Raw genomic sequence first — 27943 nt, 5'->3', positions numbered from 1 at the left:
GCAGGCGGCAGCTTTAACCCAGGAAGAGGGCCCTCACCAGAAGGTGACCGTGCTGGTGCCTTGATCTTGGACTTCCGAACCTCCAGAAATATGAGCAATAAATTACTATTGTTTGTAAGCCACTCAGTCTCCGGTATTTTGTTATAGCAGCCTGAACAGACTAAGTTCTTTTCCCTTTTAGTTTTGAGTTGCCTTTCTAAGATAATACTTAGGGGTAGAAAGTGAAATTTTGTCAATTTATTCTTAAACACATATCTGCTATTAGTTCAATGTGCACATTTTCAGTAACCCCTGGTCACTATACTGTCAGAAACTAGAGGAAAATTACCACTGACCTGGAGGAAAGAGGATTTTTAACAGGTTCACAGATAGGGTGAGTTTCATGGAAATGAACTTCAGAAGATGCCCAAAGTCCTTCACGTGGGTTGAAGCGTATGATGAAATCTCTGGAAATCACATTTCCTGTTTGCAGAGCAAAGAGCTGTTTGCCAGTCTTCCTGTGGCGAATTAGCAAATTATCTAAGAGCTCTGAATTTAGGAGGGTAAGGAGGAACTAGTTATATCCCAGTTTCCCCCTGGAGTTCTGAATCTTTTCATTGGTGTGTGAATGATGGGGCTGGAGGGCCCTGGGGAGAACTTGCCATCTGGTAGGAGAAGCTGGGGAAAGGAAGGGTAAAAGTCAATTTTAGTTCCATTGAACTCCCTCTTTCCGTGCTTGTATTACAGAAGCAGGCCACGTCCATTGGGATAGTCATTTTCTGAGAAGAATATATGATTTTCATAGAATATATATCGTTTTCCTCTTCCGTAACACAAGACGATCACCAGTATCCTTTTCAACATTCAGATTTTGTGACATCTGAATGACTTTAAGTAATCTCAGAGGCTCAGTTTCTTCATCTGTAAATTGGTGATATTTACCATATAACATAAGTAATTTAGAGGATCAAATAATGCAACTATTTGTGTGTTCCTCCTTGACTTTACAAAATTAAGTCCTTTCCTTGAAAAGCGAGTATTATTGTGGACAAGGGAAAACGCGTGTTTACCGGAAAGAGTGTTACCAGAACAATAAAACAGTCAAGGAGAAAAGATTCTCATTATCCAAGGTTAAGGTCCCACGCAACGGCACACTCTGTCTTTTGCTGTTGTCGCCCTGGGCCTTTTTTCCGTTGTACCGTAGACGCTGCTCACCCCGCCCTCAGGAAGTGAAAGCCTTCCCAAGCTCCCAGTGCATGCTGGGAGTTGCAGTCTCGTTCCTAAAAGCTGGGGTGGCCGTGAGGTCATCGACGGTCGCCGGGAGCCGCCAGCACGTGGCGGGAAGGGGCGGCGCGCGCTAGCTGTCTGGTCCAGGGAGCGGCAGCAGCTGCGCGCCCTCGCGCCTCCCGTCGCGGTGCCCTCCCGACATGCCCGAGGAGGCGGGCTTCCCGCCGGCCAAGAGATTCCGGCCGGCCTCTGGGCCTCCGAGCCGCGCCGGGCCCTGTCCTCCCGGGAGGCGAGTGGTAATGCTGTTGACTGCGGGCGGCGGCGGCGGCGGCGGCGGAGGAGGCCGGAGGCAGCAGCCGCCCCTGGCCCAGCCCTCGGGCAGCCCCTACCCCGAGGCCGTGGAGCTGCAGCGCCGGAGTCTGCCCATCTTCCAGGCGCGGGGGCAACTTTTGGCCCAGCTCCGGAACCTGGACAGCGCCGTCCTCATCGGTGAGTGGCCGGCCGCGCGGGCGAGTCCTTCCTGGCTCCCCGCTCCTGGCTCTGCGGGAACAGTTTTTCTTAGGTGCCTTTCACCCCTTTTATTCGTTTCTACAACAAATCTGACCGCTTTTTCTGTGCCAGGCCCGGAGAGGGGCCTCGGGGAAGAGTCGGACAGCCCAGCCCTGGAGGTGCTCACAGCCCAGTGGGAGTGACCGACGTGTTAGGCAAAGACTCACCTTCCGTGTGAAAGGGTAGAGTGGTGTACCGGGGGCTTTGGGAGCCTAGAGCAGTGGGTCTGAGCCAGTCTGGGAGAATGCAGCGGGGGAGGTGGTCCCTGAAGGAGAGCAGTCTGCCCAGAGGGGAGAGCCTGCAGCGTGGGAAGCGAAGTGGAGGCGAGAAACAGTTCGTTCTGTCGGGAAGTAGTAGTTTCTGTTGCATGAACTAAGAGGCAGAGTTGTGGGTCGAGGACTGATTGCAAGGGGCTTTGATCCCTGATGTTTAAGTAAGGGGCGCTCCTGGAGGACGGCGAGGATGAGCCTGCAAAGAGGGGACGGAGACCCAGGAGAGCAGTAGTCGCAGCAACAGAGTCGTAAGAAGGGAGTGAACAGATGGCAGCAATGAGGTCCAGTAATACAAAGACTAAAAAAATGCCCACTGGATTTGGATGTGAGGTGTTGATTGTGGATCCCATTGAGCACCATTTCAGCAGAGCTGTGGGGGATAGGAGGTGATTTGTCACTGGGCTGAGGAGTAAGTAGGAGGTGAGGGAATGAAGGCAGTGAGAGCAGGCTTCTGTTTTAAGAAAAAGCAGGAAGGGGGCTGAGAACTTACAAGTATTCATAGGTTGAGGGGAAGAACTCAGTGGAGAGGGAGGCTGAAGGTGGAAATTGGGCACTAACAGAGCAGAGCCCAGGGGCTGTGGGGAAGGGAGGCACTTGGCAGCAACGGCTAGATTCACAGTGGCCTGGAATACAGAGAAGGATGTTCAAGAGGCTGGGGGCTGGAGAAAGGAGGTAAGAATGGGAGTGACTGCAGAAAAGCTTGCAGGGAGAGGTAGAGGGAGATCACATTTGAGGACTTCACTTGTTCTATGAAGTAGGCACAGGAGCTCTGCTGAGAATGGGAGTCACAGGGCCTCAAGTAGCCCCTTGGGGAGGATGGGGACAGAAGACAGGCTGCAAAAACAAGAAGAGGATCGATAGTAGTGCTGGTGCCCAGGTGCATTTGGCCCCACTACAAACTCAGGTCTTCATCCGCACAGTTGGGTTATTTTATTTTAGCGATGCTCAGTTGCCTGGTGTAGGAGCAGAACAGATGGATAGGGAGACATTGATCCAAGTTTGGGGTTTTGCCTGGTGGGTTCAGTAGGAGGAGTGGAGAAGAATCAAATTCTTAGTCCATGATTCTTGTCTAGGTCAGGAAGGATGAGCAGTCAGAGGGGAGAAAATATGAATAATGGGACTGGAGGACTCTGAGGTCAGAGAGGTGTAGTGGTAGCAAGAGAGGGGAAGCGCGCACAGGTTTACTGAGTTCTTTGTTCTAATTAGGCACTGCTAAAGGAACCCCCAGAGGGTAGGAATAACATTGGGTGCTTACTGTATGCAGGATGTTCAAGTACATGGAAGAGACAGACAAACTTTCTCTGCCCTGTAGGAGCTTCTGATACAGAAACGTTTAAACATTTCCACACAATTTGGGGTGGTCAGTGCTGACAGAGAGATGAACAAGGCACTAAGGAACACAGCAGAGGCCACCAGTGCGGCCCCAGGGGAGAGAGTTTGAGGCTTAACTCATCCTATAGAGTTTGTCAGCCAGACAGCTTGAGAGCAGGTATTTCATAATAGTGTGGGCAAAGGCAGAGGGTTTGCAAGAAAGCAGCAGGCGAGGGAATGGTAAGGAGTTGGTTATGGCTGCAGTGCATGAGCGCATGTCTCTTCGTGTCAGAACGTGTAAATCTCCTTTATTCTTTTGAAAGGTACAACATCATTTTTATATAGCAGTTGTATTTCATTTTATGTTTTTACTACACTAGTTACCTAGTTACATTTATATTATTTCCAGTTTTTTGCTGTCATGAGCAAAGTTGAATAAAACATTTTTGAAGCTATATTTTTATACGCATCTTTAATTATTTCCTTAGTATCAATTCCTGCAAGTGGAACTGTGGGTCAAAGGGTATAAACTTTTTAAGGATTTTTCTAATATAATTTGACCTTCCCGGAAACAGTGAACACTCCACCAGCAGTATACATGAATGCCCATTTTCCTGTGGCTTTATCAACTTCGAGTATGGAGTATTCTTTATTATCTTTTCCTTCTGACTTTGGTGACATTTGTTTCAATTTGCATTTAAATGAGACTTTTTTCTTTCCTAGGGGAAACTGGCTCTGGGAAGACGACTCAGATCCCTCAATACCTGTATGAAGGGGGCATCAGCCGCCAGGGCATCATTGCCGTGACCCAGCCTCGCCGAGTGGCTGCCATCTCTCTTGCTACTCGGGTCTCAGATGAGAAGAGAACTGAACTCGGGAAGCTGGTACCTAATTTCCTTCTTTACTAACAGTTCTCGCCCCTCTACCCACCACCCCGTGACCCTACCTTTTATTTTTCTGAACAAGACTTCTTATACATAGCAAACTTCTTTCTTGCCACAATTGTTTAGGCCTATCTCAGAGTTTTTGGATTTTTTACATCAGTTCCTGAGAGATGAGTGGGTCTGACAGGTTATCATTGCCATTTGCTTTGCTTTCAAAATCTGTTGGCAAGTTGGATAACTTAGTTGTTTTCCTTAAGCATTTTTAAGGCTTCAGTAAGCTCTATTAAATCTCTGATGTATATATCTTTCTAAAATACTGTAAGCATTTTTCTAACAAATATGTGGGTTTTGAGAATGAGTCCCAGGGGCCAGCCCCGTGGCTTATCGGTTAAGTGTGTGCACTCCGCTACTGGCGGCCCGGGTTCGGATCCCGGGCGCGCACTGACGCACTGCTTCTCCAGCCATGCTGAGGCCACGTGCCACATACAGCAACTAGAAGGATGTGCAACTGTGACATACAACTACCTACTGGGGCTTTGGGGGGAAAAAAAAGGGAGGAGGATTGGCAATAGATGTTAGCTCAGAGCCGGTCTTCTTCAGCAAAAAGAGGAGGATTAGCACGGATGTTAGCTCAGGGCTGATCTTCCTCACAAAAAAAAAAAAAGAGAGAGAGAATGAATCCCAGAACTGTATATAAGTCAAATTTATTTGTGTTTGTGTTTACACATTTCACTTAAAAACATCTTGGACATCTTTTCATATCTGTACATAGCTTCACTTGAAGCTATTAAGTAACTGGGGGAAGGAGGCTAGTTTTAAATTCTTTGTAATGCTCATCGTAATTGCAGTTAAAGGTACATGTCTGTCGTCTGTGTCTGCCACTGGCCTGCATGCTCTCGAAGGAGCAGGGCAGATGGATGTTGATCTTGTTCACCGTAATAATGCAAGTGCCTGGCACAGTGCTAGTTACATAGTGGGTGTTCAACAAGTGTTTGATGAATGAATGATTTCTCTGCACAGGTTGGCTATACAGTGCGCTTCGATGATGTCACCTCAGAAGACACCAGGATCAAGTTCCTGACAGATGGCATGCTTCTGCGTGAAGCAATTTCAGACGCCCTGCTTCGGAAGTACAGTTGTGTCATTTTGGATGAAGCCCACGAACGGACTATCCACACAGACGTGCTCTTTGGAGTGGTGAAAGCTGCACAGAGGAGGCGAAAGGAACTGGGGAAGCTACCTCTCAAGGTAGGCACAGCAGGCTTTAGGAAAGAGGCCTGTGTTTCTTCTTCAGCGTGTTCCCCTTCACCCAACTGCTTCAGAACCGGGGAGAAAGTTAACCGTGACAGGAGTGGCACAGGCCTCATCATCTGCTTTTAGGGCTTGGGAGGGACACGGAAAGGCTGTCCCGATGTTGTGTCCCATCCTCCCCTCCATCTCGTCTGTAGGTGATTGTCATGTCAGCTACGATGGACGTGGACCTGTTCTCTCAGTATTTCAATGGAGCCCCCGTCCTCTACCTGGAGGGTCGGCAGCATCCAATCCAGATTTTTTACACCAAACAGCCTCAGCATGATTACCTGCACGCCGCACTAGTCTCAGTCTTCCAGATCCACCAGGTATGGAACGGGTGCAGATTCCTGAAAAGGTCTGTTTCACCTTGTAGCTGATAGAGCACTCAGCCTGACAAAGCAAAGCTACTGAATGAAACAACTTTGTGAGTTGTTATCATTAAGATGAATATTTCTATCCTTTTTTATGGTTTCTCTTATTTTCTTTAAAAAGAAAAATAATTCCACTCTGACCAGCATCTTTCCCAGCTGAGCCAGAAAACTTCCATATGTTAGAGGAGTGGCTTACAAAGTTTTTTGGGTCGTAACCCCCAGTAAGAAGCACATTTTATGTTGCAACCTAGTACACAGTATGTATAACGGAAATAAGTCATGAAACACTGTCTCCTTTACTACATGTGTCCTCTGATATTTCCTACTTCCTTTTAAAAAACCCAATGATGGGTTCCAATTTAGAGTTTTCTTTTTGGGGAAAAAAAAACTATATTAGAGAAACATTTCAAAATCTCTTCTCATTTTATTAAACATGTAGTGAAAAATTTGAGTGATTCTCACCTCATTTTTGTTTAATTTATATAAGATTGACTGTTTTTACCTTCCCATTAACTTTCTGAAAAAATTGAGGCATATTTTTTTTAATTAATTTTTATTTTACGCTAAATAATGCATGTGTAGTTTAAAGTTGACAAAGTCAAGTAGTTAATTCTAAACGGCTCATAAAAAACAGCAGTTGCTTTTCCTTCCGCATCCCATATCCTGCTCTTTAGAGTAACCACTTTCAATTTCTTAGCTATTTCCCCAGATATTACTTTCATAGTTCTAAAATAACCCCCATCTCTTCCATCTTTCAAAAATGAGTTGAGGGCTGGCCCCGTGGCTTAGCGGTTAAGTGCACGCGCTCCACTCCTGGCGGCCCGGGTTCGGATCCTGGGTGTGCACTGACGCACTGCTTCTCCGGCCATGCCGAGGCCGCGTCCCACACACAGCAACCAGAAGGATGTGCAGCTATGACGCACAACTATCTACTGGGGCTTTGGGGGAAAAAATAAAATAAATAAAATTAAAAAAAAAAAAAAAAAAGAGTTGAAACTTCTGATCTCTTCTGTTGTCTTCTGCCATCGTCTTTGTCTTAATGGGCTTATACCTTCACTGTCATTTTGATAGTATTTGGAGAAGGTGGATCTGCCTTGTTTAACTGCTACAAGCAAACTTGAGGTGAGGATTTCTCGTGAATGATGCCTGCAGGTGCATTCAGGTGACATGGTGGCTTTGATGAGTCCTCCCCTTGATGAAGCTTTGACTGTTTTAGATTTTAGCCTGTATATTTGTACCTCTGAACATTTGTCCTGGTAATACCAGGGTAGAAAAAATACGTGCACACACACATAATATATATATTTATATATATAGATGTTATGTGTGTACATATGTACACATGCACACACATATATAATTATTATTACTCTTAAACATTTTTTCAATTATTTTGCCACTCAAGCACTTTACAGATTAATGGATCTGAACAGACTTCAAAGAAAGCTCAGGTGACTGGGTGTGTCCTGAACACTTGTATGTTCTTCCTTTGCAAGGGGAAGAACCCACTTAACCTCAGGGTCTCAAGTGCGTGTCTGAGTGCAGTGTGCCCTTTGGCTGTGTGGAAGTGCTTTTGGTGGCGTCATTGCATAAGGGCTGCTCCTGGCATTTCCATGGAGCAGGATTTCCCTAAGTTATCTTCTCTTTTGTCAGCTTCAACTTTCAAGATGATTATGAAAAGAAGGAAGCTTTATGCAGATTTTCTTTGCTTGCCTGAGTGTGCTTTTCATGGTATTGTTCTTATTGCAAAAGCAGTCTGGTGATTTTCCTTCAAAATTTCCTTAATTGGTTTTTAAACATAGCTGGCTAACTTGCGTAAGTTACAGCTTTATGCTTTATTGGTAAGGGTCTTCTCCCAGGGGAAGTACCAACATCTAGGCTCATTTACATCTCCACAGTTAAGAAAAATAACTCTGGGAAACCTCATCAATGATGATTGCTTTTTTTTCTGTGCAACCTGCACTTCTATCAACGCCTGGTAATTCCACTCTACCTTTTTTATAGGAAGCCCCTTCTTCTCAGGACATCCTGGTGTTCCTGACTGGTCAGGAGGAGATCGAAGCAATGAGCAAGACCTGCCGAGACATCGCGAAGCACCTCCCAGACGGCTGCCCTTCCATGCTTGTCCTTCCTCTGTACGCCTCCCTACCCTACGCCCAGCAGCTCCGCGTCTTCCAGGGGGCCCCAAAGGTGAGTGCACCGCCTCCCCTGTCCCAGCCCCATCCCTGGGCACCCAGATGGGTCCCCCCGTGCAGCCTATAGGTCTGTCACCAGACTCCGGATAAGGTGTGTGGGATGGGATGCTCAGATATACTCGCTGAAAAGCTGCAGGAATATAATGTAGCTACAGATACAGCTCTTCCGTGTTAAGAACGGGGGAGCAGCTGTCGGGATGGGGGGAGTGCAGAGGCAAAAGCTGAAAGGTAAATGAGTGACTCTTCTAAGGACCAACATAAACAAGCCACATTTGTCCGTAATACATTTACGGGGTGCCCGTGCTGTGCCAGGCACTGTGCTGACACTTTACATACACTGTCTCTCACCCTCTCGAGAACCAGCAAGGTAGGTTATGATCCCATTTTATAAACACTGAGGCCCCAAGAGGTGAAGTTACCATTGCTCAAGGGGCATACGCTAAGTAATTGTCAGGACCAGGAGTCCAACCCACGTCTACCTGCTTCTGTATCTTGTGCCTGTTCCACTGCATCTCATCGCCTCAAAACAAGCTTTTAAGACTGGAACATCCCCTGCCCCCAAGCAATTTAATGACTGACCATCCATGTTAATAACTGTCATTAATAACAAAGTCATCTTTTCTTGATCGTGAGTGAATTGTGGAAATTAACGGTGAGGAATATGTTTTAAAACTTCTGAATCATATGTGTGTCATATGGTTTTTTGGTTTTCTTCCTCCTTTTAGGGCTATCGCAAAGTGATCATTTCAACCAACATCGCTGAAACCTCCATAACCATTACAGGAATAAAATATGTAGTTGACACGGGCATGGTTAAAGCAAAGAAGTATAACCCTGGTGAGAATTTGTAGCTCGTGACTGTCTCTTCTGTGTGTAGTGAGCATCTGTGGAGTTTCCCGTAGTCCCACGGTGTCCCCCAAATGAGCATTTCATGGTTGTAACTGAGATTGGGGAGTGGCAGGCACCACAAGCGAGATGAGAGTGAGGCCCAGAAGGGAGACCCGAGGCGGGTATGTAGACAAGAAGGCAGGTGGGAAAGAGGAGCCCAGGTTTAGCAAACTTGGGAACAGAGGATCAGGGACCTGGGCAGAGTCTGAGACCCGTCAGAAGTTGGGTGGGAATGGCAGCTCTAAAGCCAGGGACAGCCTGACACCACATCAGAAGTTCTCGTCAGAAATAAGGGTTGAGCATGGTTGGTTTGAGCTCCAGGTTTCCCAGGAAGGAAACAGACCCCTAGGCTGGGGTGAGACCCTAGCAATTTCCTGAGACTATGTAATGGGAAGCTTGCTTAAAGTCATTTTTCTTCATGGCTATTTTATATCTTGCTTTATTCTACAGAGGATTTGAGGTAGCTGAAATTATCGCTCCCAAATGTTTAATTGAAGTGCATTACTAAGCGTTCGAGTGTGCTGGCTTTCACATGTGTATCTCTCGGGGATAATGTATGTGAAAGGGCTTGGTTCTCCAGTGCCTGGCACAGAGTACACCTTTATCAGGAAAATGAGTCTCATTTACTCCCAGGAGTCACAAGATCACATTGTCTTTCTTTTATAATGGAGGTGGGAAGGAGGATACAGCGCACAGGGGACTGGAGGCATTTCATTTCCGAGTCATTGATTGATAAGGTGACCAACATCCTAGTTTGCTGGCACCTGTCCTAGTTTTAGCACTGGGAGTCCCGAGTCCTGGGAAACCCCTCAGTCCTGGGCGAACGGGAGTGGTTATCACCCGTGATCTAAGCCAAGACCCCTGAAATCTGCTCTCCTGGGCCCCTGCTACGAGCACGAGGTTTTTCTCTTGTTACAGTAACAGGTCTCACAGTGTTCATTGCAAGGCCTCGGTTCACTGCAGAGCAGCCTGCTTTCGTGCTTTCCGCTTTAGCCTTGAGTTTTTCTGGACTCATGCACTGCAGAAAGGATCACTGGTGTTCTGAGGCTTCTTTTTGTCCACACTGTAGAAAGTTTATGTGCTGAGTGAAGCGCTGATGTGGGCCATTCTCCCTGCAGACAGCGGCCTGGAGGTGCTAGCTGTGCAGCGGGTGTCCAAGACCCAGGCCTGGCAGCGCACAGGACGGGCTGGCAGAGAGGACAGTGGCATCTGTTACCGGCTCTACACGGAGGAGGAGTTTGAGAAGTTTGAGAAGATGACTGTGCCAGAGATCCAGAGGTAGGCCTGAGGTGCTCCTGCACTCCTGCCACCGTCCCCGCGTCTCCCTTTCCTACTTGCTGTGTCTTCCCGGAGCTGGGGTTGTCACTAACACACCTCCGTGGACGGCTCTGACTCGCCGCCTGGAGGATCAGGGACAGATGGACGAGCCCATCTCTCACTCTTCACAGGTGTAACCTGGCGAGTGTGGTGCTGCAGCTCCTCGCCATGAGAGTCCCCAGCGTGCTCACCTTTGACTTCATGTCCAAACCCTCCCCGGGTAAGTGGCGTCTTCAGTGTAGTGGAAGGTATCCAAGGAGACAAACAGCAGCAAATGGACGCTCCCAAAAAGTGTTTGGGTGGTCTCCTTTTGTTTAGTCTAATTTGGTGGATGACAACATTAACTGTCGGAGAAGAAGCTCCGAAGTGTGGAGGGGGAGAGGCTGTGCTTTCAGCACCCTCCTGCTGCAGAAGTAATGGCTTCACATGGGCACTCACCGTTGCGTTCCTTGACCACCAGAACCAACAAAGGTAGTCGAGGGGGTCCATGGGATCCTGCAGAAACCTAACAAAATTGTACTTCTGCCAGCAAAAGGACTGGAAAGATCAGTTTCTTTGCTTTTGACTAGAATTTGATCGGTTCCTGCCCTTCTTTAATAAGCTCTCCACGGAGAAAACAAAAATAATTGGGATTCTTGATGATAGCTTTGGCACTTGGAATCTCCTCAACGTGCCATTTTCCTTGTCTTTTTTTTTTCCTCTCTGTCTCTTTTTTAAGCGAAGAAATGCAATTGGTTAAAAAAAAAAAAGGTAAACAGTTGTTGGGTGTACAAGGGTTCCACCCCTGATCTTCAGGTTCTTAGCTTCCCGCCCCTAGAGCAACCACTGTGGCCATTTTCTGGTTGTCTTCTACAGAAGATCTGTGCATGTACAAGTATAGATAGTCTCTTAAAACGCAAATAGCAACACACATCGTGCACCGCTCTACATGTTATTTTTTCTTTTAATTGCTGAATGCCTACGTATAAAGGAAGGACATACGTAAGGCAGAAGGGGTAGTAAAACCACACCTGTGCCCCCCATTCCCAGTGCCCTGGAGCCCCCAGCCCCTCCCAGCCCCCCTCTTCCTTCCCTCCCCTCGGGGTCACTGCCTCCCACATTTGTTTGTAATTTCCTTGTTTCTCTTTGATGTTTTGTTCTATGCCTGTGTGTCCCTAGACAACATGTTGTTTCAGTCCGCGTGTTTACGTGTTGATTCTTCAATAACCTTCCCTTTTCATTCATCATGTGTTGTAAGGTTTATTTGTGTTGGTGCATTTTCATTACTAAATACTATTCCAGTCTGTGAATAAACTAGAATACATTTATCCATTCTCTGATCAATTGAGACATTTACACACTGGTTTTTTCAGTTAATATATTTCATTTCCTCTCAGTATGTATATATTTATTACCTCCTTAGAAATGCTTCTTTCTTCTTTGATAGGTAATGCATTTACATGGTTCAAAATTCAGAAAGAATAAAATGGTAAATAGTAATTGGTGTCCTTCTCACCGGGGCCTCTGAGCACCTGCTGTCTCCATTGTGTGTGTGCGGCTAGAGGTGCAGGTCCCCGTACATGTATGAGTATATGTGTGGGTGACATTCCGAAGTGTCATGTGGCTGGGTGTAGAATTCACATACATATTGCCAAATTCCAGACCACTGCTTTAAAAGAGAACTGAACTGAAGACAGTTCATTAGCAGCTTTGGAGGTCATTAGCAGCTTTGGAAAGTGTGTCATGGGGGCAGTGGTGGTTGGGCTCTTTGCTGTGGTTTGATGTAGAGTCATCAGAAGCTCCGCCACATACTGAACTAGCTGCAACTTCTTCCTTTTCTGAATTTTTAGCTCCCTTCTATGTCTCTGTTTCTTTAGATCACATTCAGGCAGCCGTGGCCCAACTGGACCTGTTAGGAGCTCTTGAACATAAGGACAACCAGCTGATCCTGACTCCAATTGGAAGGAAGATGGCAGCATTTCCTCTAGAACCCAAATTTGCCAAAGTAAATGATCCCCTCTCCTCAGTCCCCTTTCTATACATTACAGGTTAGCCATCCCAACGTAGACTCCTAAATCCAGGGCTTCTAGATCAGTCTTCACTTTTTCTCTGAAATGATTACCAGCCCCTACTTTGTGTCTGACACTGACTTATGTTCTGTGTGGGATTCAAACTCGTATAAAGTCACGAGCCCTCCATATGGAATTTGGAATCCTGCAGGGAAGGCAGTCATCTGTTTCACAAAAAAAAAAGTACAGTAACATTAACATACAGTCATGGTTTTAGAAACACCTGCCCTTTAACTCCTTAGAAGGGAAGCTGCAGAATCAATACAGAAATACTATATTCAGAAGCTAGGAAGAAACTTGGTTTACACAGTTGTTAATTTTGATTTGCAGACCATCCTCCTGTCCCCCAAATTCCACTGTACAGAGGAGATACTGACCATTGTCTCCCTGCTGTCTGTGGACAGTGTTCTCCACAACCCGCCCTCCCGGCGGGAGGAAGTGCAGGGTGTGCGGAAGAAGTTCATCTCCAGCGAGGGCGACCACATTACCCTGCTCAACATCTACCGGACCTTCAAAAACATAGGCGGAAATAAGGTAAGCTTCCCTCTCAGACGACGCCTCCTTTGGGGCATGGGATTTAAGACCACCTTCCCTTTTTGGCTGAATTATCTAAGGAGCCACAAAAAGAATGCCAGGTGCCGTTTCAGAAACGTCTGCACACGGAGATGACCAGGGAAGACGGGTAATTCCAGCCTTTCGCTCTGCTAGTGTTTAACTCACACTTAACGTGGGCAAGTTCAGTATTCAGTGTATAAGTATACTTACACTTCAGTGTAAGTATTTGGTGACCCAATTTCTTAGCTACAGAGTGATTTTTTTTCCCTACCTGCCCCTAACTTTCTTCATAGTAGTTTTTGCTTCTTTGATATTTCAGTTCCTTGGACCAAGATGGAAAACAGCAATATATTGTTTCATTTCTCAATAAAATCAGTAATTGTTCTGTAGTCCACATGCTTTAACTTTGTCTGCATTTTAATGCAGTCAATTCTTTAAAAAAAAAAAAAGCCACCACCCATTTTTAGCAGTTGTAAACAATTTGCTATATTTGCCTCAGTTTATTTTTAAGGAAATAAAATGCTGTAGATACGGTGAAAGCCCTGCTCTGCTCCTTTCCCAGTCCTTCCTCCCTGGCGTCGCCACTGTCCTGAAGTGGGCCTGAGTTCCCAGGGGCGACAGCGTACCTTCACTCTGTGTCCTGTGCAGTGTACTGGAGACGCTCCCTCACCCGCCCCTTTCGCAGCTTGCTCCCACTTCCAGCACCTCAGCGAGCACCCTGGGCGGGTCTCCTTGTGCACAGCGGGGAGAGTGTCTCTGGGGCCGACACCCAGAGTGGGCCTGCTGGTCTTGGGGTAGCTGCATGTGGCTTGTGGCTCCCCAGAGCTGTCACCACCTCTTCATACTCCCCATGGTACTGTCTGAGAGCCTCCATTTCCACCATCCTCTCCAACTCTTAGTCAAAACGACTTTAATTTTTGCCAAGTTGGTCGATATGAAATAGTATCTCGGTTATAGTTTAGACGACATTTCCATGATTCCCCACGAGACTGGGAATCCTCATGTCAGTTATTGATCATGTGCAGTTCCTCTTCTCTGAGTCATTGTTCATATCCTTTATCCACTTTTCTACTGGATTGTTGGTCTTTTTCTTATTGATTTGTAGGAGTTCTTTATGTATTCTGGAGGTACTCATCCTTTATTGGGTGTAGTGATACAGATATTCCAGTCTGTAGGTTTTTTCTTGGTGACTTGACATAAGGAAATGTTTAGTTTTACTTAAGTTTAAATTATTAATATTTTCCCTTATGGTTCGTGATTTTGATATATATTTCTTATATTTATTTTTGGCAACTGAAGTTTTCCCTCCGAATTCAGTTGATATTTTTTTTTCTCTTGTAGAAATGAGAGGATTGTGATATCTCTTTTTCTCCTCTTCAGGATTGGTGCAAAGAGAATTTTGTCAACAGCAAGAATATGATGCTGGTGGCTGAAGTCAGAGCACAGCTCAGGGATATCTGCTTAAAGGTACTGTTTCTTCCTGGTGTGTTTTTGGGTAGTAAGCTGTCACTTTTTTCTAGGTGAAAAATTTTTAATTGCTTATTGCTATTGATTACAAAAGAAACTCTCATTGAAGGAAAACTTTAAGGAAGAAAGTAAAAATTACCCACAATTCCACCTCTCACCATTATGATTTATTTCCTCATGGCCCTGTATTTAAATGCATTTTTTGCATAGTTAGTTACATTGTATGTATAATTTATATTCAGCTTTTATAAACTGTAAAAGCCTTTTCCAGTCTTAATAGAATTCTCAAGATTTTTTTTAGTGGGAATATCTTTGTCATTTTTTTCAGATTATAAAAGCAGTGCATAATTGTTATAAATTGATACAGTGCAGAAAACAGTGATATGTAATGCAGAAAATTTAAAAGTCTCCCATAATCCTGCCCCTCCACTGTTAACAGTCTAGTGTAGATCTTTTTAGAATTTTTTCCTGTGTATGTATGTTTTTGTGTGTATGTCTGTGTGTGTGTGTGTACACATACACATGAACACATATACAAAATTTTCTTCCTAAAACAAATGTGATATACATTTTGTTTTGCAACTTGCTTTTTTCCACTTGGCAGATTTCTTGAGTATTTACTGTGCCTGGGCTGTTTTCAGCGTCTGTATGTGTCTATCTCCTTCTTTTTGGTGACTTCGTATCATTTCATTGTATCCACTACCTTTTATTTAACCAAGCCCCTGGTGCTGATCATTTAGGTTATGCTGTACTGACCATCCTCCTACATATGTATTTGTGCTCTGGTGCACATAAAATGAATTTCTAGATGGGGAATTTAGATTCTGATAGATATTGCCACATCATCCACCAAAAAGGTTTCTGTTAACTTATATTCTCTCTTAGAGTACATGAGGTGGTAAAGTCCTGTCATGTGTGTATTAATGGCTGTGTGACACTCCACATTTTACCTCAGAAGGTGGGGTAGGGCCGGCCCCGTGGCTTAGCGGTTAAGTGCGCGTGCTCCACTACTGGCGGCCCGGGTTCGGATCCCGGGCGCACACCGACGCACCGCTTCTCCGGCCATGCTGAGGGCGCGTCCCACATACAGCAACTAGAAGGATGTGCAACTATGACATACAACTATCTACTGGGGCTTTGGGGGAAAAAAGAAGGAGGAGGATTGGCAATAGATGTTAGCTCAGAGCTGGTCCTCCTCAGCAAAAAGAGGAGGATTAGCATGGATGTTAGCTCAGGGCTGATCTTCCTCACAAAAAAAAAAAAAAAGAAGTGGGGGTAGTTTATGCAAGCGTCTCCTGTTGTTGAGCGCTGAGACAGTGCCCACATTTGCTGTCATAAGCAACTCTGTGGTGAATGTCTTTGTGTGGAAGGCCTCTTCTAAGAGCCCCCTCCACGGTCCTGGGAGCCTCTGCACGTTCCTGGGAGACAGTTGTCGCCTGTACCCAGGCCTGTGTCTGATGCCAGCAGCCTCTTGTTAGCCTACTGTGTTCTGTATTATACACATTTTTCCAAACCCCTCTTGTACTTGATCAGTTTTCCTGCCTGACCAATCCCTTGGCTTCGTGAGTTTTCTCAATTTATTATTGACGGTACAAATGGTGCTCCTCTATTACTTCTGAACTTAAGACTCTTGAGGGTTGATGATGCCTCTCTTTATATGCCAGGCACTGGTCAGAGTCCTGGGGTTTTACAGATGTGCCTAAGACTCAGTGTCTTAAGGAACAATCTGAGGGGAGATCTGACATATGTATAAATGAATAACTCGTGCAAGGAACCAATAATAATGATAATCACCATCGTTTACGCAGCACTTAAGGCCCTGTTCTAAACACTTTTCATGTGATTGCTTTATTTGAAATCCTCTTTACACTCCTATAAGGTTGATTCTGTTATTAATCCTATTTTGCAAACAATGAAACTAGAGCCTAAGGAAGTTAAGTAATTTGCTCTAAATCGCACACTGAGTGGTGAGGCTGGCAGCCTGGTAGGAGAGACCACATTAGCTGTAGGACTCGGGGGCTTCCTGGAGGTGGTGCCACCTGAGCTACATCTTCACAGATGAGGAGATAAAGAGGGTCTTCATCTGACCAGGATCAGCTGATTGCAAAAAACAAAACCCCTTGAGCATCTTAAAGAGGAAAAAGAGAGATCAAGAGTATCTCAGGGAACCTCCAGGCAGGAAATACTTAAGCTCTAGAGGGACAGGGACACAGGACCAGAAAAGGCCGGCAGGAGCCGGGGCAGCTTTCTCTGGGCCTGCTCGTCCTCTTGTTTTGGCTGCTCTCTGCCTGCTTCCCTCTCCTCGCCTCCTGCCTCGGCACGCGAGGCATTGCTTTCCTCCACCTCCCCTCTCCTCTCTTCTCAAGAGACTAAAGAGATTGGTCAGATTTCCCATGTTCAGCCTCCAAATGCCTGGAAGGGAGAAGCTGGCCCAGAGTGGGTCACCCAGTGTGGTCACCCAGTGTCCACCACTGTGGCCAGCAGGTAAGGTGATGTGACCCACTCAGCAAGCGCTGTGGAGCAAGGAGAGGGACTGATGACTGACCTCTCGCCTCAGGGCGGAGGGGCTTTCTGTCTCCCAGGAGCAACTGGTGAAGGCACAGTCGTGGAACGGGCTAGGGAGGAGAAGGCAGTCGATTTCGGAGGACCACAGGATGCTCAGGATGGCTCATTCACGGCTTCACTATTGGAAGTTTGCATTGTTTTGCTGGGGCAGGAGAGACATTGAAGGTTTCTGAGCAGATGAAGAACGACTGAGCTGTGCTGTAGGACAAGCGGCAGAGTGTGAGCTGAACTGGAGTGAGGAGAGGATGAGTAGTCAGAGGGAGAGGGAAAGCCCTTTGCTTCCTGAGACATCCTGGTGGATGTTTCGGTGAGGGAGTGGGATGCTGGCTCACCCAACCCGTCTGTAGTGTGGCAGCTTAGATGGCTATCTCCCTCCCCGTCCTTCCTCTCCCAGGCTGCACTTTCCCTATTTACAGTCCGCCCTCCTTCAGCTCTGCCTCTGTCCCACCCATGCTGCTCCCCGAGGCATCTCAGGTAACCACCTCCTGTGTCAACCTCCACTTCATTAGGCCTGCACTATGGGCTGTGTTTTAGGTGTGGTTGCTCCAAATACCATGTGCTGCTGAGCAGTAATGTTTGGGCTCTTCCATTTCTCTCTTCCCCCTGAAACAGATGTCAATGCCAATCACATCATCCCGCGGAGACATGGAGAGCGTCCGCCGCTGCCTGGCTCACAGCCTCTTCATGAGCACCGCCGAGCTTCAGCCGGACGGGTCCTATGCCACCACGGACACCCACCAGCCGGTGGCCATCCACCCCTCGTCTGTCCTCTTCCACTGCAAGCCAGCCTGCGTTGTGTACACCGAGCTGCTCTACACCAACAAGTGCTACATGCGGGACCTCTGCGTCGTGGACGCCGAGTGGCTGTATGAGGCTGCCCCCGAGTACTTCAGGAGGAAGCTGAGAACCGCCAGAAACTGAGCCGGATCTGCTGGTGCCTGGAGCTGGGACCATAGCTGTCCGCATAGCTGACTTCCAGGTTGGCGCCTAGAGAGGTGGCATGTTTTGATGTAGCGGAATGTGCCTGACTTCCAGGAGCTCGAGAGCGTCTTTGTTTAAACCCTGAAGACTGAACTGTGTAAATGTGTACATACCATTTTTACCTTGGAAACTTCAAAATTATGCTTTCGGTTATTGCTGGGTGACTTTAGGTGACTTAGTTAACTTCTGAGCCTCGGTTTCCTCATCTGCCAAATGAGGGTAATAATAATACTTACAGGGGTGGAGTTATGAGGTTTACAGAAAATGAATGCAAAGTACCCAGAGCTGTGCCCGGCCTGCGATGAACATACGGTGAATTGTGAGCCCTTATGCCTGATGTTATTGCTTTCTCCATGGTGTTAGTTGAGTACAACAAAACCGCCTGAGTTCCTGTGACTGAGAGGGATTTTCTGGAAGGGGACCATAGGAAATCGCAGAGTTGGATGTTGTCCTTGGATCTATTTTAACATCTATCTGTATGAAGTTTTTAAACAGAAAGCATAAGAGATTGACTTCTGTAGAAGTTTCAGGAGGGAGATGCTGTTGTGTCTCACCTAATGGGCTGGCTGCCCCTGTGAACACTCCCCAGGGTGTGGCCCTCTCAGAGACCAGTAAAGGAGTGCTCACAGGACGCTGGGCTGTGTCTCTTCATCCTCGGTGCCTCTCTGGTTCATATCCCCATCTGTGCTTTCAGGAGACGTGGAAGTTTCCTGGGTGTGGGGTGATCTGTATCTTCTGAATCGTGTCAAGTGTAGACATGGGAAACTGTCCTTGTGGCGTGATGCCTCCAGCATACCCAGTTGCCATTTTTCTCTCTAACTGGGCACATAGAAACATGTGAGCATAGGGAATGACGCCGTGCTACATTTCAGCTGTCTCTCTTCTGGCAGGGCCCCTGGGCAGAGGGCCATTGGGAGTGGGGTGGAGGACAGCGGCCAGTGGTCACTGTGAACCCAGACAGCAGTGGCTCGCCCCACCTGCCACGACTGGTGTATATATTCTTTATTTTCTGGTGTGTATCTTATTTATTTTCTGTGATCTTTTTGTCCTTCTTCTTAGGGACAACCTAGCCTTGCTGCTTCCTAGCCATCCACCCCTCTCCAGGCTCAGTTTCCACATTTGTCAGAGGGAATTAGAGGGTCTCCACAGTCTCCTCCTTTTCTCATATTCTGAGAAGGGAAATGACACCAAAAGTTCTTCTTAGCTATTTGATTATCAGAAGCAAATAATATTTCCCCAGAGAATGTTTTGCCCTAGAAGCAGCCAAGGTTTAGCCCTTTACTTGTGCTACATTGGTCTAAACACACGTGCAATATTTCCGTCATCACTTACAGAGTGAATCATGCAGTTGACAAGCAGGGGACCAGACTGCCCCAGAGGCTCTTCAGATTGAAGACAGTGGGTGGTCTCTTCCCTCTGGGTCCAGCGAGCTCTTCTCCGAGCCCGCAGCCTGCTGGCCTGCCCCGTCCTAGGTCCGCTCTGTCCAGGCCTGTGTACGTCTGGCTGGCCCAGGCTTTCCAACGGGAGCCGTGGCCTTGAGCAGGCAAGCTTTTAGCCAGTGTTCAAGGCTGTCTGGGTACTTGTGATTTATTTCTGTTAGAAATAGTTGCACTTAGGCCGAACAGGATTCGACAGATCCTATATACCCTCTCTTACTGAATTCTTAGACTTTTAGCTGGCTCTTCCTCAGATTGACTTATTCTTACTGTTGCTGACTTTCTGAAATTTTTTCAGAAATTTTTTAAAGTGTATTTTTCTCATTTATTTAATAGAGACCTAGGATCTTTAGCCTGACTTAGTAAAAGGAACTATTGTATTTTTAATAAAGCATTCATCATGCTGGTAAAAAATTGGGAGTGGGGTGATTTATTATGTTCCTCAGCAAATTCTCTATCAAGAGGTGTTCTCTGGTGCAAGTAGAATGTAACTTCGGATAATTTATGTCCATCCTGAACAGTCTCTGGAAATGTATATTCTTTCCTGCCAGAGTAAGGGGTAAATAGCTTCTAAGTAAATGTAAATAGCTTCTAAGTAGTTTTAATGTTTCTGTACAGAAATAAGTTTAACACTGTAACATTCTGGTAGAGTTTTAATACAGTAGTTTTTTATTGGGCTTTTTAAAAAGTTAAGTTTTAACATACCTGCTCAGGGATTAATTCAGATTGGAAAATCCATTCTGACTCCACTTGTTACTACAAAGAAATAAACAGTTATTTCTGTTGAGCTGCAGGGAACAGAACACTTTAAACTTTCTTAAGGAAGTTAAGTGTTTCACAGTGATGTTGCGATACAATCTTGAGCTACTCTTTTTCAATTGGTAAAATCTCTGATGGTGTGACACCTCTTTTTCAACCTGTGAAATCCACCGCTGGGGAAATCACCAGCTCCCATGCGCAGCTTCGTGTCAGGAGATGCGCTCCAAGCAGATCACACATCTCAGGTGTTTGCTCTCTGCTTCTGGTAGTCATGGAGCCTGAAACATCCAGAGCAGCACAGATTTCATTACAAGGGGCAGGACTGCCAGCACCGGTCCTTGGTCAAGACCCCGATGTAATGTCGCATCTCTGCTGGTTATAAGGAGATGCCAGAATGGAGACACGTTTTTGCTCTGTGGGTAACACTGATAATGTACTGTGATGCATAAATCCATTTAATCCAGCTGTCAAGAAGTGCTTGGGACTGTGGCCAGGCATCTTAAGATACCATTACTTGAGCATATAAGGAAACACTGCACCTGTGGGGAAGTGATGGTTTTATTGTATTTTATTTGATTAGAATATTATAACTTGCAGAAGAAATCAAGTTGGTTCAGCTTTATGTTGTATTTTTAGAGCCTGGTCTTGTTCAAAACAGACATAGCTCTACAGAAACATCAGTTCTTGCATATAATGCTCAAATTTGCACATGAGTACCAAGTCCATTATAAATGAATCTTGTACATGATGTGTGTGGCTTCTTTTTGAGTCTCCTTTCCCTTCTTCACAGAATGCTATGTAGAATATATTAAGAATTAGTCTTATCTTGGCCACTAATTTGGGATGACTTACTTTCTTGGTACCTTATATATCCTAGGTGTCCTGGTAAGGTGGGAACATCAGTTCTTTTTTTAATTCTTTTGGTGAGGAAGATTGTCCCTGAGCTAACATCTGTGTCAATCTTCTTCTGTTTTGTATATGGGACCCCGCCACAGCATGGCTTGATGAGTGGTGTGTAGGTCTGCTGAAGCATCCAAACGCCTGAACCCACGAACCCCAGCCATGAAGGGGAGGTCACGAACTTAACCACTATGCCACCAGGCAGGCCCGGAACATCAGTTCTTAACCTAAATCTGATGGAAGCCATGGCTTCTTGCCTCCAGAAAAATGATGTCCCATCAGAACTTGGGTGCAAGCTTGGAGGGTGCAGAGGGGCCGTGGCAGGAATTAACCAGGGATCCTGCCCTTCAGGAGCTCCCTTCTGGTGGAGGGAAGGGGAGGCTGCCAGTTAAACTCGCAGTGCCAGGAGGTTTCTGCTGAGAGGAGAGTGAAGCACAGGGGCGAGGTCCCACAGGCGTGAGTCCCTATTTGTTTCATAGAAGAGAGGAGGAGGTTCCTGGAAGGCCTCTTAAGGGGGATGACCTTGGAGGCTGGTCTTGGGAGCTGGGAGCGGCAAGAGCGCACTGAAGTCATAGAAAGCCTGGCGTGCTTTGAGAACAGTAGATGGAAATTTGGAGAGCAGCCACTGGAGAGAACTGATGCTGGCAAACTAAACAGCCTTGGACACCAAGCTCAGGCCTGCTCAGCTAAAGTTCAGTTACCGGATTCAAGGACCCCCCGGCAGAGGGCGCAGTCCCGCCCACGGCGCCCTCGGTCTGCAAAGCGACGGCGCGGAAGTGCTTCCCGGGTGAGGGCGGGACTTCCGGCGGCGCGCTCGGTCAGGGGGCGCCTTGGCCCTGGGCGTCCTCCGCATCCGCACGTGTCTGCCTCCGCCTGCGCGATGCTGCCTCTGCTGCGCTGCGTGCCCCGCTCCCTGGGCTCCGCCATCGCCGGCCTCCGCGCCGCCGCGCTCTCCCCGCCGCTCCGGCAGCTGCTGCAGCCCGCGCCCCGGCCGTGCGCCCGGCCCTTCGGGCTGCTCAGCGTGCGCGCGGGGTCGGAGCGGCGGCCGGGCCTCCTGCGGCCTCACGGGCCCTGCGCCTGCGGCTGCGGCGCCCTGCACACGGAAGGTGAGTCTCGCGCACGTGGGCCGGGGCCGCGAGGGGCAGAGTCTTGGATGGGGTGGGGGCCCGTGGCGCGGGCGGGGAAGGGTAGACCGCGGGTGGATCAGCCGGAGCCGTCGCCCGAGGTCCGGAACGTGTTCCCATTTATTGACAATCAGAGGGTTAAACCCACGTGTGATCACATTTCCCCGATCCTCCAAGTGTTTAATTTTGAGGGGAGAGATACAGTTAAATCTGAAGGCTGACTTTATCCTTAGTCTGTCGAAAGTGGAACTTTGGGAAGGCTCAAGGTGTGGTTAAAAGTAGCGTAGTTATGTCTGTTGGCAAGTGAAAGAGGATGACGGGATTTTCACATGTTGGGGTATATGGGGTAGCCATTCTGGTTCAAAGTGGATTCAGCTTGAACTAAAGAAGCCTGATTTATGGTCTATCAAAGATACGTTGTACATCTGATTTGACCATTAAAGAATGCCCTCTCTTAAGAGAAGAATGCATTGGGCCAGCCCCCTGGCTTAGTGGTTAAGTGCTCGTGCTCCGCTACTGGCGGCCCCGGTTCGGATCCCGGGTGCGCACCGACGCACCGCTTCTCCGGCCATGCTGAGGCCGTGTCCCACATACAGCAACTAGAAGGATGTGCAGCTATGACATACAACTATCTACTGGGGCTTTGGGGGAGAAAAATAAATAAATAAAATTATTAAAAAAAAAAGAAGAATGCATACTTCCCCTCCTACGCCCTATCAGTAACGCCTGTATTAGTCCCTTTCCCGCCATCAGGGTCGTGTTGACCTGCTAATCTGCAACTGAATACCTCTTTGAAACTTTGATGAATATGTATCCTGGATGTGTTTAATGTTTGTTCTTTGTTCTAAAACGGTTTAAGATTGTATTGAAAACCATGCTTTTCTGGAATGCTTTCTTCCTTTGTGGAAACTGCCTTCCCAGGTTATAATCCTCACCCTGGCTCAAGTAAAACTCACCCTACCTCTCTTATCTATAGAATGGTTATCATTTATTTTGCATGGTCAGGGTAATTGAGAATTCTCTTGCTTTTGGTGAAACGTGGTAATGGTTCATTGTTCGCAGTCACTTTTGCAGAATTCCCACTGGTGCCGTTAGGGCATTTTTACAGATGAGGACACAGGCTTAATGAATGTGAATTGGCCTAAGTTCCCAGACACCATCAACAGCAGAAGTGTTAGAAACAGTCCAAGTCCAGATTTCTGGCTGCAGTAACAGGTTATTTTTATGTTTCAGACTGGCTCTTCTTTTTCTGTGTCTTATGGCTTTTCATTGTAGGGGACAAAGCTTTTGTCGAATTCCTGAGTGATGAAATTAAGGAGGAAAAGAAGATACAGAAGCATAAGTCCCTCCCCAAGATGTCCGGAGGTTGGGAGCTGGAAGTAAATGGGACAGAAGCCAAATTAGTACGGAAAGTTGCTGGAGAAAAGTAAGTATTGGGGGCCTGCGGACTCCAGGGGACCAAATCCATGACCCCGCAGGACCTGCCCTGAGGCATCCCGGAACAGCCTTACAGTGCTAATGGAATCAGTTTGATCTCAGGTTTACAGTGCTGACTCATTACACTGCAGGCTCTGACTGAGCAAAACAAGGCCCTGCTTTCAGATGTTTTCAGTAGGTGAAAATGCAAGATATGTAACTCACGTGTAACAGGATGGGGTCACAGTATAAGAGCTGCCATTAGAAAGGAGGGGAGCTTTTGACCTAGTTCAGCTGTTTAAGTCTATGATCTGTTTTGAGTGAACTTTTTTTTTTTTTTTTTTTACTTTTTCCCCCAAAGCCCCAGTAGATAGTTGTATGTCATAGCTGCACATCCTTCTAGTTTCTGTATGTGGGACACGGCTTCAGCATGGCCGGAGAAGCGGTGCGTTGGTGCGCGCCCAGGATCCGAACCCAGGCCGCCAGCAGCGGAGCGCGAGCACTTAACCGCTAAGCCATGGGGCCGGCCCTGAGTGAACTTTTGTATATGTTGTGAAGTCGGGTTTTGATTCTTTTTTGCCTAGTGGTACAGTGTGTTTTTCCCCATATATGGGTCAATTTTGTCTGCTGTAACTTCACCTAAACCATTTTCCAAGGGTAAGTCATAGCCAGTTTGGGGCCATTATAAATAATGTTCTAATGAACATAACTGCATTTCTGTGCCCAGGAGCTCAGTTCGGTCAGCACTGTTGCAGATTAGACAAATTTTGTGCCTAAACCTCAAACTACCATTATTCGATGGGAAGTGGCTTCCTGGCAAGGCAGCCACTTAGCACAGTTACAGTGTGCTGTGTACGCAGAGTGCCTGCTGGAGTGCCACAGCCTAGCAGTGCTAGTGCCACATCTCACCTCGCTGCAGTTTCGACTCAAATTTTGGAACATGAGTTGTCAGATGATTCTTGCGCCTTAAAGTTGCCATTAGTGGGGCCAGCCCCGTGGCTTAGCGGTTAAGTGCGTGCACTCCGCCACTGGCGGCCCGGGTTCGGATCCCGGGCGCTCACCGACGCACCGCTTCTCCAGCCATGCTGAGGCCGCATCCCACATACAGCAACTAGAAGGATGTGCAACTATGACATACAACTATCTACTGGGGCTTTGGGGGAAAAAAAAGGAGGATTGACAATAGATGTTAGCTCAGACCTGGTCTTCCTCACACACAAAAAAAGAAAAGTTGCCATTAGTTGGTGTTTCTGGCCTGCTTTGTGATGATAAAACTTCCCTCAGCTACTGAAGAATGAATCTGTCCTGCAGGGTGGTGGTCTTTGTGGGGCCAGGGCTGCTCTTGGTCCTCAGCTGATGCAACAGCCTGTCAGTGCTCCTCCTGCTCTTCCTCCCAGGGGCAGATTTTCTGATGGAGAAAAGCCTTTAAAGGAGTCTTCTGTTGCATCCCACCAGCTTCTCAGCTGCTCACCACCACCCAAGGGTGTCCTGGAAAGACTAGGGTGGGCACTATCAGCTGGCTGTGGCCATGAGATAACAGGGACACATGTTGGCAGTGACCCTGGGATGCCTGCCTGATGGAGGTAGCCCACACATGACTGTATTTGGTTGAGATAAACTAGGGCCGCTTCATTTGATGTCCAGCAGCTGGCACATAGTAGACACACTTCAGACCTGCTGAATCCGTCTCGGGGTAGGATGCAGACACCCAGGCTGTTTTGGAAGTTCTGAAATAGAGACATTGTTGCAACAAGGATTTTTTTTAACTGTAGCAGGCCTCCATACTTATTTTACAACTCAGTTAAAACTACTGTCTCTTGTGTTTTCTTTCACCTTTCTAGGATCACTGTCACTTTCAACATTAACAATAGCATCCCACCAACATTTGATGGGGAGCAGGAGCCCTCCCAAGGGCAGAAGGTTGAAGAACAGGAGGTAAGCTTGTAACACTAACCAGCCTTTACCTCGGAGTTCTGGCAGGCTATTCCAGGGCTTAGAGAAGGAGCATTGTTTTTTGTTTGTCCTGTTTTTTTAATTCCTTTGATGCTAGAAGGAGAGAAAGCAAAGGACAACCATCCTTAGGACTTTACTTGTAGAGCAGCGGTTTTGACCAGCTTTAGTACCAGAACTGTGTGGCCCCTTTCCTTTCCCAGGGACCAGGTAAATTGCCATCTGCAGGCTTAGGCTTTCTAGTTTGGCCTGGGTTCTCTTGAGGGAAGGGAATTGAAACTGTCCTAACGCTTCCCCTAATTGGGAGATGTTTAATATTGGAGATTATCATTTGGACTGTTTCCAAGTGAGGAATGTTCTAACGGGTCACAGGCTGGTATTAAACACCAGCCACTTAACCAAGGTAGCAAAGCCAGGGGCCTCAGATTTTATCACAGATTTTGGCAAGGTCTTTCCTTAGGTTGCTGGCCCTCTTGGTTGGACCTGGATGGTACCCAGTCTTCAAACATTTTAGGAAGCAGTGTGCCTGGCCTAAAAACCAGCCCAGTATGAGGGCTACAGGGTCCCCAGCCTTTCCGACTAAGCAGGCATCAGTATTGTCTCATGACGGAGCACAGAGTGCACAGCTCCCTGGTGTGTTCTTTCAGCCACCCTGACTGAGATCTCCCTGACATTGGACGGCTCACCAGCAGAGGGAGCGTTGCTATGATTATGCAGCCCTTAGGACGGCCAGATGCACTGGCCTTTGGTCCTGGGCTGTAAACAGTCAGCTAGAAAGAGGTCTTGGAGCTTTAGGCCAGCTTTGCAGTGTATGGATGGAGAAAAAGGCCCAGGAAGATTGTTAATTGGCACATAGCTGGGGCTGGAATTCAAATTTCTTAATTCTGAAACAAGTAGGATGCTAACAGAAATGAAACACTATACTCAATATGATACTCTGCCCTCTAAAACTTAATAGTCCAGAAAGGATCAACAGGAAGAGGTCAGCCCAGTATGCTGAATGAGCTGCTATGTAGCTTAAATACTGTGTTAAAGACTGTAGGCTCCTTATTTGGGAGCACTACAGCATAAGACTTTTTTTTTTTTTTCCCCCCAAAGCCCCAGTAGATAGTTTGTATGTCATAGCTGCACATCCTCCTAGTTGCTGTATGTGGGACGCGGCCTCAGCATGGCCGGAGAAGCGGTGCGTTGGTGCGCGCCCGGGATCCGAACCTGGGCTGCCAGCAGTGGAGTGCGCGCACTTAACCGCTAAGCCACGGGGCCGGCCCAGCATTAAGACTTTTAAAATGTCTAAAGAATATCCTAATGTGGTGGCCGTAAGACAACCCCTCCCCCCCCAAACTGTCTGAGACCTTTATTCCAGGCAACCAGCTTCTCCAACAATGGCACGTAATGATTTGTTCTTGTTTCCCCAGCCTGAATTGACATCCACTCCCAATTTCGTGGTTGAAGTTATCAAGAATGGTGGGAAGAAGGCCCTTGTGCTGGACTGTCACTATCCAGAAGATGAAGTATGTAGGGTGGAGTGCTAGCTCCTTGGCATCCCTGGGGACAAGGAGGGCCTCCAGGGACCTTTCTGGTCCCCTTTAGCAGATACTAACATTTTCTAACTTAGACCAGCACAAAGCAGGGGAAGAGAGGTGGGGGAGAGGGAGCAAGGTTAAAATCTGGTGAGTTTCAAGCTGTAAATAGTCCCTTTTCTTTGCATGAGTCTGGCTTGTCCTGGAAAACCCTTCAGTTTCCCCAAATACTGTCTCTTCTCAGGTTGGACAAGAGGAGGAGGACGAGAGTGACATTTTCTCTATCAGGGAAGTGAGCTTTCAGTCCACAGGCGAGTCTGAATGGAAGGACACTAATTACACACTCAACACAGATTCCCTGGACTGGGTGAGTGCTTGATAAGATGGAGGTGCGCTTGGGCCTTGCAGGGGAGGGTCCCAGTCCAAGGAGAGACAAAGAAGCATTTTAATTAATATGGGTTACAGATGAAGTCTTTTTTTATACTAGTAATTGTTTCTCCTTGTAGGCCTTATATGACCACCTAATGGATTTCCTTGCGGACCGAGGGGTGGACAACACTTTCGCGGATGAATTGGTGGAGCTCAGCACAGCCCTGGAGCACCAGGAGTACATTACTTTTCTCGAAGACCTCAAAGGTTTTGTCAAGAGCCAGTAGAGCAGACAAGAAGCTGAACACCTTAATTTTACAGCAGGCTTTGGCCAGTGAACAGAACCTACTCTGAAGCCAGACACACGTGCTTTGAAATGGTTTTCATCCTAATATCATGGAAAATAATTCAAATTTAAATTATTTCTGTTGCCCTCATATTTACTATTCGTTTCTTCTCAATAAATCTATTATTTCTAGATTTTTGTATAACAACATAATGATGGACAATAAAATTGGTTTATCTCCTCCAAAGTGATTTCTTTTCTATTTCTTCCCCTTCAACCTG

General features: G+C 47.0%; 2 protein-coding genes across 2 annotated transcripts; both read left to right on the top strand.

The window, feature by feature from the left end:
* The first annotated feature begins 1335 nt into the window (after positions 1 to 1335).
* DHX33 (DEAH-box helicase 33) lies at positions 1336 to 20845 on the top strand. The gene is made up of 12 exons (XM_004433230.3): positions 1336 to 1695; positions 4062 to 4222; positions 5243 to 5470; positions 5671 to 5841; positions 7891 to 8076; positions 8807 to 8918; positions 10088 to 10247; positions 10418 to 10506; positions 12143 to 12270; positions 12665 to 12868; positions 14270 to 14356; positions 17534 to 20845. Exons 1-12 carry the CDS (start codon positions 1407 to 1409, stop codon positions 17840 to 17842), a joined length of 2124 nt encoding a protein of 707 aa, XP_004433287.1. The 5' UTR covers positions 1336 to 1406; the 3' UTR covers positions 17843 to 20845.
* Positions 20846 to 21842: 997 nt separating this feature from the next.
* On the top strand, positions 21843 to 27909 carry C1QBP (complement C1q binding protein). The gene is made up of 6 exons (XM_004433226.3): positions 21843 to 22103; positions 23397 to 23547; positions 25379 to 25472; positions 26903 to 26998; positions 27252 to 27374; positions 27514 to 27909. The coding sequence occupies exons 1-6, from the start codon at positions 21878 to 21880 to the stop codon at positions 27661 to 27663; spliced, it is 840 nt and encodes a 279-aa protein (XP_004433283.1). The 5' UTR covers positions 21843 to 21877; the 3' UTR covers positions 27664 to 27909.
* Positions 27910 to 27943: the final 34 nt, after the last annotated feature.

The sequence above is a fragment of the Ceratotherium simum genome, chromosome 16, assembly GCF_057802395.1.
Source record: "Ceratotherium simum simum isolate JZ-2026a chromosome 16, ASM5780239v1, whole genome shotgun sequence".
In the NCBI taxonomy this organism is placed as follows: Eukaryota; Metazoa; Chordata; class Mammalia; order Perissodactyla; family Rhinocerotidae; genus Ceratotherium; species Ceratotherium simum.
Note: the sequence above shows the minus strand (reverse complement) of the source record. Positions and strands in the feature narration are given on the sequence as shown.

Coding starts and splice junctions, on each gene's coding strand:
- DHX33 (XM_004433230.3), top strand. CDS start 1,407: ATGCCCGAGGAGGCGGGCTTCCCGCCGGCCAAGAGATTCCGGCCGGCC. Junction 8,077..8,806: donor TCTTCCAGGGGGCCCCAAAG/GTGAGTGCACCG, acceptor TCCTCCTTTTAG/GGCTATCGCAAAGTGATCAT. Junction 14,357..17,533: donor TCAGGGATATCTGCTTAAAG/GTACTGTTTCTT, acceptor CCCCTGAAACAG/ATGTCAATGCCAATCACATC.
- C1QBP (XM_004433226.3), top strand. CDS start 21,878: ATGCTGCCTCTGCTGCGCTGCGTGCCCCGCTCCCTGGGCTCCGCCATC. Junction 25,473..26,902: donor AGAAGGTTGAAGAACAGGAG/GTAAGCTTGTAA, acceptor TTGTTTCCCCAG/CCTGAATTGACATCCACTCC. Junction 26,999..27,251: donor GTCACTATCCAGAAGATGAA/GTATGTAGGGTG, acceptor GTCTCTTCTCAG/GTTGGACAAGAGGAGGAGGA.